Raw genomic sequence first — 12,623 nt, forward strand, 5'->3', positions numbered from 1 at the left:
ACAACCCTGCACCTAAAGTTTACTAGTGCCAACTTTTCTGGACAGTGTTTGACCCTATGGTCATTCAATGTCTACAAGTTATCAGTGCAATTAATGACAGAAAGCAAAAGGGGGGTCAGGAAGTAGGGAGATCTATCCTGGTCCCAGAGGTTTTCCTTGAGCCATGGGAGAGCCGCAAAGCGGCGAAGAAGAGCTGTGAAGCAGCAAGAAAGAGAAAACCCTCTGGTTACCTTGGACTTAAATCTCACTTTCATGCAGACGCCAGCTGTCAAACACTTCAAATTGATAATTACAAAATGGACCAATGGCAACTTAGCAATCATGTGTCCCCTCGGTATTAAGGACGGTGCCTACTATTGTTATTGCGCATACGTTCTGCGCATCTCTGAGATACTCGGATTTCCTATCGCCGATGCTTAGTGATACAGGGATATTTTTGCGCGGTTTAAAATTATCCGGAGAAAGTAGATCTTAGTAAGTACTCTTGGTATCCATAAAGAAAATTGGGGGTAACCATGCATTTTTGAGAGGTAATTAAATTAAGCTTCAATTTGTGAAAGAACGCCATACATTGCTTTGTATTTTAGAGATTTTTACAAATATTATTTAAGAATTATCTTTGAAAAATGCGTGGTTACCCCCAATTTTCTTTTTGGATTTCAATAACTCTTGTTAAGATCTACATTTCCTGTATAATCACACACCGGGGCAAAAATATCTTTAATTAGCAGGCACCGTCCTTAACAATCAAACGAACCAATCATAATTATTGATTTGTGTGTTTGTAAAAATGTCAACCAATCCGAGTCTGAGGATCAAATGCTAACCCTGAGGTTCAGTCCAAGGTAACCAGAGGTTTTTCTCTTTCTGCCCACTTCGCGGCTCAAGAAAAACCTCTGGGACCAGGGTAAGGGAGATCCTAAAGTGTGACAACTGGCCATATACCGGTAATAATTTTTGCAGGCAAAAAATCTTTCAAGTGCAGATTTTAATTTCGTTGGTAGCGACAGCATGGCTCACTTAGTATGATACCCATTCAATAATTATGTTTGTTAGATTCTCCTTACACAGCTATATTTCCTCCCGCAAGTAGAAGATTGTCACTAAAATTTTAATTTGAAGCCATGTTATTTTCTGACATAATTAATGACAAGCAATAGAGTGCAAAAACATCATATAGATGGACTGGTTATGAAACCCCAAAAACTTCAAAAGAGAGAACAGTACTGTCACACTTTATTATTGATTTGATCATGACCATGCACAATCTTTTGTCCTCGGTTCACAACTGAGTTTTCAAGAAATTGAGCGAAACTTTTGCCATTTAGAAAAAGGATGTGGACAATTTGTGCATGGTCAGGACCACAACAGCCAACAAAAACATAAAAACATGTGTTTCTATTCTGTCTGTTTTAATAACAACTAACAATTCTATCCTTTTGTTTCACATACCCATTTCTACATGTATTGTCCTTTATTCATAATGTGATTAATTGAAAAACATCATTTCATTTTTGGTCTGTCATCCCAAACATGGCTCTTCACTCACAAAAATGTACCAAGAATAGCTACAATGGCTATTACACCCGTAAAACCAACACCCTGCTAGATGATATTATTACTATGATGGCAGAGTTTTCAACACTGAACAGTGTGCTACTTTTCCAACTCTTAGTGTGCAGTTCCCCTGCATTTTAGTGGACAAACAGAATAGGATCATGTAGCAGCTGTCAGGAGGTACAGCAACTACAAGAATAATAAAAACAACAAGGAAACAATGGAAGTGCTACCATACCAAAAATAATTAATAGCCAGCTAATACAAAAGCTGTTACACTATCCCAAGAATGAATTATTTTCCCAAAATGTGTGGCCGTCATTCAAAGATTGAATCTATAACACAAGCTCAGAGAACAATTATTATTACGTGTATAACGTAATATTGAGATACTCTCTTGCATTTTTACTTCCTCGTCCACCCTCACAGGAAGTAAATATTACTGCTCCCTCAGCCATCAAAACAGTATTGAGACACGAATGGGTTATTCTTCACCTTCCTGAACAATGATAAGTTGGGTGTTTGAGAAAATAATGGGAAAAGTCTCAACTGTTTGTTGCTGCTCTACTGCTCAGAATATTTTTTCATTTACTGTATGTAAATGCAGAGAGCTACATGTATAATGTAAATCCTAAATTTGCAGTTACTAGCATTTTTGATACATAATCATTAATTTTTCGTGAAAAACCTCTTCTACATCCCTCATGAGATCAAATCCCCAATGTAAATTCTACATGTAAATCTTATCTCCTCCAAAGACTTGAATGCTGTTGTTTTCCTCTTTTGGATCTCAAGTACAGCATTCAGAGCTTTACTCCTCTAATTACTTCACCCCAAGCTTATACATTGTTTTCTGCTTGTAAACTTCTCCAGGACGAAGAACAGGACTTGGGAAATTGGGCTGTCATGCAAATAAACATTTAAAAGAAATCATTGAAAATGATTACTAAAGTCACTTTGCCAAGGGCACCCTGAGTGCCATTTAATTCTGAAAGAGAACACTAGAGTGGTTTTCAATTGAGTGTCGAAAGTAATTAGCGAATTGCTTTGGTTTATGATTACTTCACTCAGTGATTGGTTCAAGGTTCTCGTGCCACTTTTTCAACCAATCAGAAGTGAAACCAACACCAACCGTGGCTCATGCGTGCACATTTTCCCGCGCTTTGTGTCGGCTATGTGTAATTACTTTGAGTTTTGATTGGTTTACTGGATTGTCTCCATTGTTTTTGATTGGCCAAAGTAATTACTTTGGTTTTGGTTTTGGTTTTACGACACTCAATAGACCTTTTTGCAGATACGGTGGCCATTTTGATTTCTATTGTTTTGAAAGACATTATGGGATGCTCAGCGGGCAAATTTATATGTATTTGCCCCCTGGGCATTCCATAATAGCTATTCGAAACAATAGAAATCAAAATGGTCGCCGTATCGGTAAAAGAATAATTAATTATTAATACAAAATATTAAAATTAACCCATTGACCCCTGAGAGTGCGACTAAATAGATTTTACTCTGTCTAATACCGATAGACTTTACTATAATCATCAATGGGGGTGGTTCAGGAGTCAATGGGTACTTAACAACCTGTACATCCACTATAAAACTCTGTCCCCTTTAACTCGTTGACCCCCAGGAGGGAGACTTAATCCATTTTACTCTAATGCCAGGCGATTTTACTCGTCAGTGAGGGTAGTTCAGGAGTCAATGGGTTAATACAAATAAATTAAATAAAACGATTAATAATTTACAAAACCCTACCTGATTGATAGCATCTGGATAATTTTGAGCCTCCAAACAAAACGCACCATACTTGGGATAGCACACCCCTCCCTTGCCAGATTCGCCATCCAGACCATTTGCAGTATAAAATTGTACTCCTGGTTGGTCAGTAAACATTGTCAGCACACGCCCACTGGATGGATGGAACACTCTTAAAATACAGGAGGGATAAAAAAATTAATTCAAGGCAGGACATTCAGTAGTGCATAAAATGAATAAAAAAATTGAAATTTACTGTTTGTTGGTACACATTCAAAGCTGAAGTAGAGGTACAAATCATTTGTGCTTCTTGTTCTTAAATTGCATTATTAAATAATAGCGGAGCTCAGGCATGCAAAGCGTGCCAGAGGAGCACCGTGGGTAAGATTTTTTGGGAAATCTATCCATGCGAGAAATTTTGGTTATCATGTCACTTATATGTCCATCCATCCGTCTGCCCGTACAGACTGTTGGGGTGGAGGCAGGACAGCCTCTGGGGAACGGGAGTGTTTGGGCAAATTTCCTTGGCAGCACCCACGCTTTTCTGGCAGGAAATCATGCAGTGACCAGCAACGGGATAAAGAGCAGGAAAGAGCACGAGACAAGACGCAACAAAATTTGAGAAATTTAAGTGAAAAAATCCTTGAGAAAAGCCAAGGAAGGAGAAGAAGAGAAAATTCCAATGCAAATCAACGTAAAGCCAAGAGAAATAGAGCGAGAGATGAAAGACTTATTTACAATGCTTAGCTTTCAGGTAGGCTTAATGTTTTCCTTCTTTAATAAATTATAAGCTTATATGCCTCACTGCCTCACATATTTTGTAAAACTAGCGAAAAAAGGAAGAAGGCCTGAAAACGTTTGCAATTCCGTGTTGACAGAGATTCTGACATATTTCAACAATCACATTCATTGGCTTTTTGTGTGAAACGGGTGCTCAGTTGTGAATTGCTTTGTTTGTCTGTGAAATTGCAGTCGAGTAAGCGAATTTACTACACTTTAGGTTGACTTTTTAATTGGTAAAGATTTTTGCTGTTCTGAACTGAAGAGAGTGCATGTACACACTGTAATTTCAGTTTTAGTTGTTGATTACAATTATTGCTAGCTATTGTTTGCAAGGCTTGTTTGTTTACTGCTGTCAGCTCAGAGGTGTTTGATCGGTTTGATCACTGTAAACTGTACACACTAATGACAATTAATTTTGCACTTGTGCAGAAGCATAATTATTTCCATAAACATTATAGTGCTTTCTGGGGTTAGAAACAGGAGCTCTGCTTTTAGGCTTGGCTAAATCTATGTATTATTGTTGAACAAAAATTATGTATACACCTGAACAAATTAAACCCAATATACATGTACATGTAATGTGCACATTGCCAGAGTTTTGGCAATAATAATCTTCAAGTAAGGCCATTGGCAAATGAATCTTATAGTTTGATAATCTAACTTAAACAAGTCATGAAAAAAAATTTTGTTGTCGAGAAGCCTGTTGCTTGCATGTGGCCCCCACGGTTTCTCTATGGGCTTCCTTAGCTACATGTAGCCATAGAGTATGCATTTTGTTTATTTAATTCTTTTGTAATATTCTGGCAATAATAATTTGTAGTAATAACTATAATCATTATGATAATGATAATGATAATGATGATGATGATGATGATGATGATGATAATGATAATGATAATAATAATAATAATAATAATAATAATGATAATAATAATGACAAATACTGTAAGTACAGTACTTTAATGTGGTATAATTATACTAAAAAATGAGTACCGTAAATAATTATGTACTGTAAGTAATTTGGACTGAGTTTTTTTCTGTTGATTTACAGCCCAAGCAAAAGTGTGTGGGCCATAATTCAACAGGAAAAAAAACAAGGATCAGTGGAACCTACAGTACGGGCCGAGAAAACGAGGTTAGTCAAATTTTACATCTCTGAGGTAATCAGGTGTGCAGTGGACAAAGAGACTAGTTCAGTTATTTAAGTCAAGCAAAGGTTCAACTGCCACAACGATTGCCCCATCAAAATCTGGAAAACAAAAAAAAAAATTCTTGGTTTTTTAGAATTAGTTTCTTGTATTAGAGTCAAACACTTTTACAAGTTTATGTAACACAGTCAAACAACATGAAAAACTCGCTAGAGAATGTTTCAGCAGGCCGTACTGTAGAATATGGCCTGCTAAATAAATTATTAGCCAATCAAAGCATGTGTACTGTCTGAGAGATATAATTTATAATCATCATCATCAATCCAATTTTGATCCGGATTTACGCCACTTTGTCAGCAATCTTTCTAACTCCCACTCTCCATCTCGCTTGATTCATGGCGTCCTTTTTCTCCAAACCAACGCTCTTGCTCTCCTTCTCCACAAGTTTGCGTCTTCCACGTCTTCTTTGGTCGTCCTTGTTTCGTCTTGCCCTTCACTTCGAACTGACCAACGCTCATCCCTCCTCAACACATGCCCGTACCATCTCACTCCATTTGCTTTTGCCATCTGAATCACTGCTTTCTTCAATCCCAACATCTCCATCAGGTCCTCTGTCCTATTTTTCTTCATCACTTTTGCACCACACATTGCTCTCACCATTGCTCTCTCAGTCCTTCTCAAAATTGCTATCTCATTTTCCCTCAGACACCATGTCTCACTCCCATAATAACATCGCCACTCTTACACAACTCCGATAAACCATTCCTCTCACCTTCAAGCCACCACTTGCATTCATCATATCCCCCAAATAACAGAAACCTCTCACTGTTTCCACCTCTTCACATAACTCCTCCACCCGTTCCACTAATCCATCAGCTTGCTTCTTGCATCTTCCACACACAAAATCTCTCCCCAACCTCGAGGTCACCCTCTTTAATTTCGCGCATCTTCCATGCATCCATTTCCCACATTTCACACACAACACTGAATTTGCCATTGCTGGCTTTCCCACAAATACCACATGGATCTACCTTACTCACAGACACTTCACCTTCTGCACACAACATCTCACTCATCAAACCATTTCTCACACTCTCCATAACCACCTCAACCACAATGGCAAAAACCAACGGCAACAACACGGATCCCTGGTGCACACCAACTTTCACCTCAAGCTCCTCAGACAACTATAGCCCAACTCTGACTCTTGTCTTAATTTGCACCTTCATACAAAGTAACTCATCACTGCTCTCACCATTGCCTCTGGTATACCTCTCTTCCTCATTGCCCACTCCAATACCTTTCTTGGGACCCTGTCAAATGCCTTCTCCAGGTCAACGAAGCACATTATACAACTTCTTCTCCTTGTCTAAGTACTCCTCTATCATTCCTTTGCCTGGCATAAAACCGAAATTGCATCTCGTCCACTTTCACCACAATCTCCTCTCTAGCACCTTTTCTACAATCTTCACTGCATGCTCTAGCAACTTCACCCACCTATATGCCCTACAACTCATTGCATCCCCTTTCCCCTTGAAAATCGGTACCACAACACTCAGCTCCCACTCATCCGGCATTCCTCTTCCATCCAACACACCCTGACACAGCTCTACCATCTCTATCTTTCTCACTGAAACTCAGCCTTCGGTCACTTCCTCTTATGCATCTTCCTCCCTCAACATCTTTCCCATCCTTTTTCATTGACTTCACAAGCTTAAACACCTTGTTTGGATGCTCACTCAGGATTACTGAATGAATGCATATTATTTGGACTGCACTCGTAAAACTACATGTAAGCAAAAGAACATCTCAGTTAAGGAAGCATTTGACAGTCTATACCATAGTAATTTTCGGATACAAGGTGCACTCCGTTATAAGATGCACCTTTAACTTTCAAACTTGATGGCATTTTATGTCACAAACTGAAAATTTCATGAAAATACTCAGTTATATGATGCATCTCAAATACATGTAGAAGAATTTGGTTCAACTCATCGCTAGTTATGCTGTCTCAACTGAAGATTGCAGTGTACATGTAAGTCTGCAAGAACAATGGCAGAAGGAAATTCTACTTGAATTTCTGCTGTTATTAGAAAAGTACCGGTACTTTTTTGTGGGTGTTTTACAATGCTGTTGTACAACACTGAGAATTGAAGGCCATCATCACAAACGTTGGTGTGAGGCCACCAATTTGAAATACAAAATAGTGGCAAAGGATCAAAGAATCATCCCTGCACAGCTTCCCTGTGCATGCATGAGTTTTGTTGCAGGAAGATACTCGGCTATAAGACGCACCTTGAGTTCAGATCACATTTGGAGCCCACAAGCAATTTCTTTGAGAAAAAATGCTGCGATTTAATATAAACGAAGAACTACCATAGTTTAGAGTCACACAACATACATATAAAGTTTGGCACCAGATGAGGACATTACTAAACAATGAAACAGTGAAACACCGAAACAGCGAAATGAAGCACCCAAACACCATGTACCGGTACATGTATGACCCCACCATACATTGAATACTTACTGACCAAGGTTGGATTTGAGATTAAATATAGTTTTAGGCCTAATTAGGCCTAAGATGTTATAGCTTCTAATCTCAGTATTATTAATCTGAATTCTAATCTTAATGTCAATGAATTAGGAGCAATGACGTTTTAGGCATAATTAGGCCTAAAACGATATTAATCTCAAATCCAACCTTTGTCGGTTAGTATTCAATGAATGGTGGGGTCACACAAGGTGTTTTGGTGCCTTGTTTTGCTATTTCGTGGTTTAGTAATGGCCTACCAGATGAGTAAAAAACCCTAAGGTTTGTTAAACCATACTCCATTTTGTTAACCTAAGGTGACTTCTAGCCTTATAGTAATCCCTTTTATGTGGAAGAAGAGCACTGGAGAGATTTTCCTCATTCTAGCCATGCAAAAAAATAAGGAAACAGCTGGCATGTTCAAGAATAATAATAATTATTATTATTCTTAAATCTTTTCAGAGCTCATTCTTTGCACTGGAACACCAACTACACTGGCTGGGTCACTTACTCTGCAAGGAATTCCTTGCTCTTTGGAAGGCAATAAGTATGATCATAGCCTCCTATTTTGTCTAAATCTTGTCCTATTGGTTTGGGCTCCAGGAAGTCAAAAGCACTATTTGGGCTTGAAACTGAGCATTGTTCTCCTACAAAGAGTGGAGAAAGAAGGTAACCTGTGGTTAGCGCATGCATTTTCTGGATTGCACTTACCAAGGCAAGAGGCCAATAGGCTTTCTTTGACACACACATCACAACAAAATTGTTGCTTCTAAACTTCAAATCCCATACTAACAGTTACAACTGTTAAATGTTAATGTTGTTATATAAGGAAGGGACTGAGCAAAAGTACAATGTAATACAATTATTTATAATACAATACATACTAAAACCGATCACTCCCCATAGGGGATTTTCAGGGCCAATGAAACACAATCAATGAAACGACAGAACCCAACAACAACAACTGTTAAGAACCCCAGGCAACTGGCAGGAGGTGAACCACAAGTGCGGCTGAGAAGTTGAACCACGGACTACCAGGAACAAATTTGATGAGTGGTCAGAACAAGTCTTGAACCCAGTAACTCTGGATCTCAAGGCAAGCACCCTAACCACTCAGGGCCGCACCGCCTCTCTGCAACACACTAGGGAGCTTAAGCACGCGCATTTTTGAGACGCGGACGGCAACCGGATGAGAACATTTCGAGTGCCAGGAAAGAGGTGTCTCCATTATTTTTATTTTTATCATCTTCAACGGAAAAACGATACTCAGCAGTGTAAATGTGTTTGTGTGAAGACACGTTAAGAGGGGAAACAGTCCACTTCTGGTTGCCGCCCGCGTCTCAAAAACGCACGTGCTTAAGCTCCCTACTATTTTGTGGAAAGAATGTTGATAAAGATGAGACAGGCAAACCGGCTAGCTAGACCACACAGAGAAAACAATGACAACAATGTTCAGCAAATTAAAATTAACTCTCAAATATACTATTGGGTATCATAAATTATCTTCATTGTCATAGGTGACTTTAACCCTTTCCTGCCCAAGAGTGGCACTTAAATATACTAAATATTACATTTTACTCTGTCTAATGCCAGACGATTTTACTAGTCATTGGGGCCCCCTCAGACAGGAAAGGGTTAATATAAATGATGAAATATCAGTTTTCTGATATGACAACTTGGCACACAGAGAATATAATTTCAACCTTGTTCCCAGGGTCTCTCATCTTTGGAGGCAGAGAAGAGAGACCCTGGGAATGAGGTTGAATATATTTTGTCATACCTAACCATTGCTCACACAGGAGGGGGGGGGGGGGGGGGGGTTTGGCAGATCAAGTTACTCACACACAGTAACACTGACGCACCACTCATGTACAAATGACTTCAATGCACATAACAGTACCTGTTGGAATTCTTACGTCATTTTGTGGCAGATAAGTGGGGGCTTTTATTTGTGCCAAATGGTCCAATACATCACGCTCCCCCTGAAAGCAAATTCTATTCAGAGTTAATATATGAACCAAGAAACTTCAGATATGTCCAGAAATGGATCTGAAGTAATAAGATCCACATGGATTTCAATAAGCATCCCCTCGCTCTTAATTCCCCAACTTCAACAAAACACTCGTGTCTTGCAATTGGTATAAAGACAACAGGCCATTTGCAGGATGGCATCATTTACTACCAAGACCAGACTGCTTTGAGTTGCTTCTATTGTGAGTCAAATTTTAACACAATTCGTTTCTTTGTTCCCAGGAGAGAAGAAAAATCTGAATAAATCACTTTAGCATTTTGACAAAGCATTCTGGTCTCGGTAGTAAAATGATGTCATCAAGCAAATGTCCTACTGTATTAACATCCCAAAGTGTCCCCCACATGTTGCTCCTCAAGTAAGGATAAACAACTGCATTTACCCTGAACTAAAAGTAACCGTAACCTTTTACCCTAACCTTATTGTTGGAAAAAGGAAGGAAATTCTTAGACTTAAGGGGACACTTTAATATCAAGTTGATTTTTGAAATCATTGCAGTTTAATAGGAACGCTACTTTAGCAGTACCGAAAGAAGCCTGAAAAATTCAGGCTTGAATGGGTTTTGAACCCATGACCTCTGCAAGACCGATGCAGGCTTTCCTTTCATTACTGCTAACGTAGCGTTCATAACTGTGATGATCGCAAGACTTGTTTCATTTCTGCAGATTAAAATGTATGTCTCTTAAATACATTGTTCCGTAAAGGGACACTTCATGTTGGAGATCAAAATTGGGCATTAATCTAGTAATATTGCATTTCTGGACATTTTGATACAACCTAGCTATAAGGCATTCAATAGCCATCATCATGCTCATACTGTAGACTTTTTCCCTAGTAGGTAAACTTGACTTGTTGACTGATTTTTTTTAGTGTGAACAATTTTTCCTCAAGTAATTTATCTCGGGGAAATTTTATCGTCTGGAGCTTGGAAATATAACGAGAACAATAGGGTTTCCCTTCACGGCTACCCCAAAGCGTTAATAGATACTTCAGGAAAATTCATTTACCCAGGTAATTAATCAGAGTAAAAGCTCATCGGCAAATGTCTAAATGACAAATTAAATCCAGACATACATGTACAACACTGTGAGGTCATCTAGTAAAACTTTTTTGCCATCAGTTAAATTTGTTTTATTACTGTAAAGCACAAAGACGATGGCACAATTCAGAGGAAACATTTGTTTTTGTTCAACTCGATGTCAGCATGAGGAAAGCAGTCCAAAACCAAAAGGATAGTGTGTGTGAGTGAGTGAATTATGGCTTGTTTAAGATGGTATTCGATTCTTTGAGTGGTTGTAGATGTTTTTGAGGTGGTTGTAGTTGGTTGTAGTTTTTTTTCGAGGTGGTTGTAGGTGGTTTTAGATCGTTCCATGTTTAATAGTAACTATATACGTACCCAGCCACCAACTTCACATTTTACTGAAACCTGAGTCTGCATAGGGTGCTAATTTCTTGGTAGTTCACAGTTTCCAGGAAGATGGAGTTAATGATCAAGGGGAGTTGATGCTTTGAGATCAAAGCATCTTGATCTTTATAGTGGCTTCCCACGAAATTTTATTGTGTGCATAAAAAATTCTTTCCATACCTGGCCAGCTAAGTTGAAATACCCATGATTTGTCAAGTTGACAATTGTCGGAGACTCAGTTCTTGCCTTGTAATTTAACTTGAACTCATTATCATCATTGAGTGTGAATGTCACGCTTGCTGTTATTTCACCAGGGTACCCCTCATCACCATCTGGGCTGACACAGGTGAACTTGACCTTGTTTTTGCCCTTGACTTCACTTTTCCAGTTTTTCTGCAAAAAACCCAAGTAATACATGAGTCAGTCTAGTGTAATGATCATCATAATAATTAAACTCACTGCCAAGTGTATCACTGATGAGCTTTCAATCGGACCTGGTGCCATAAAATAGCAGAGACGGGCCTTTTGCAAACCAAGAACAGCAGAGAAGTACTCGTTGCAATTGTTAGATGTAACCCTTGACATGCATTAATTGCAACCAAACATCCTTTCTTTTCAACCAACCAATTGTTCCAGTCCCAGTCATTTTCGTACAGTGCTATATTCCACACAATGCTGCAAGCAAGAACTACCGTGTACCCACATTCTCCAAAGCTTGGAAAAAAACAGACATTCCTGCTAAAAGGAGTTAAATGGAACTTCTCAACCTCCCTTACACTCCTGAAGCAACAATAAACCTTCAAAGCACTAGTTGAGCCATAAATGTATGTTAACCTAACCCAAAGAACAGGGACCGAGTTAGAAGGCACCAACAGTCAGAGGTTCAAGAAAAGAGTAGAAAGACTTGCAAGGGAGTCCTGAATGTATAATTTTATAATAACAGTGTAACACTCCTAAGCAGTCTCCTTGACCATCTGCCCAACTCCTGAAAGAGATGGTCAGGTATATATACCACTAAAGGCAAAAGTGGTTATAAGGGCTGGCAGCTCGGAAATTCTTAATAATGCTACATGTATGCGATTCATTTATTGTGATGCTTAAAGAAGGGGGTACCACTCCATTCGCTTGAACAAGGAGTCTACCATAATGACTTGCTTTGGTGGCATTAGTTTTACTGCAAGTGACCCCTTTGGTGGCAACTCGTAGTGTTGCAATCTCAGCCAAACCATCTCATTTTTCAACTTGTGAAGAAACCCCATGAAAACTCTTGCTATGCAGGCTAACCTTGTTGAAGCCAATAAATCCTCCATGAAGACTGTTAGGATCATCATTGACGCCCAACTGATACTCTTTTCCATCAAGAGTGAATTTTGCATTTGCAATTCTGTTCGCAAATCTTCCAATTGTTGC

The 12,623-nt window shown here is 38.9% G+C and overlaps 1 protein-coding gene and 1 long non-coding RNA gene across 2 annotated transcripts in view; one reads left to right on the forward strand and one right to left on the reverse strand.

Moving 5' to 3' along the window:
* Positions 1-970: 970 nt before the first annotated feature.
* Positions 971-12,623, reverse strand: part of LOC138026841 (galactose mutarotase-like) — a 17,219-nt gene continuing 5,566 nt past the window's right edge. The window contains exons 3-8 of the mRNA XM_068874298.1: positions 12,498-12,623; positions 11,394-11,606; positions 9,680-9,761; positions 8,291-8,426; positions 3,316-3,487; positions 971-2,458 (exon numbers count right to left, since the gene is read on the reverse strand). The exon at positions 12,498-12,623 is cut by the window's right edge and continues 29 nt beyond it. Of these exons, the coding sequence (XP_068730399.1) occupies positions 2,381-2,458; positions 3,316-3,487; positions 8,291-8,426; positions 9,680-9,761; positions 11,394-11,606; positions 12,498-12,623 (807 nt within the window). The 3' untranslated portion in view covers positions 971-2,380. The remainder of the gene's footprint in view (positions 2,459-3,315; positions 3,488-8,290; positions 8,427-9,679; positions 9,762-11,393; positions 11,607-12,497) is intronic.
* LOC138026847 (uncharacterized) lies at positions 3,518-8,343 on the forward strand. The gene is made up of 3 exons (XR_011127359.1): positions 3,518-4,069; positions 5,150-5,233; positions 8,242-8,343. It is a non-coding gene; the product is annotated as an uncharacterized lncRNA (long non-coding RNA).

The sequence above is a fragment of the Montipora capricornis genome, chromosome 12 (assembly GCF_036669925.1).
Source record: "Montipora capricornis isolate CH-2021 chromosome 12, ASM3666992v2, whole genome shotgun sequence".
Lineage (NCBI taxonomy): Eukaryota > Metazoa > Cnidaria > Anthozoa > Scleractinia > Acroporidae > Montipora > Montipora capricornis.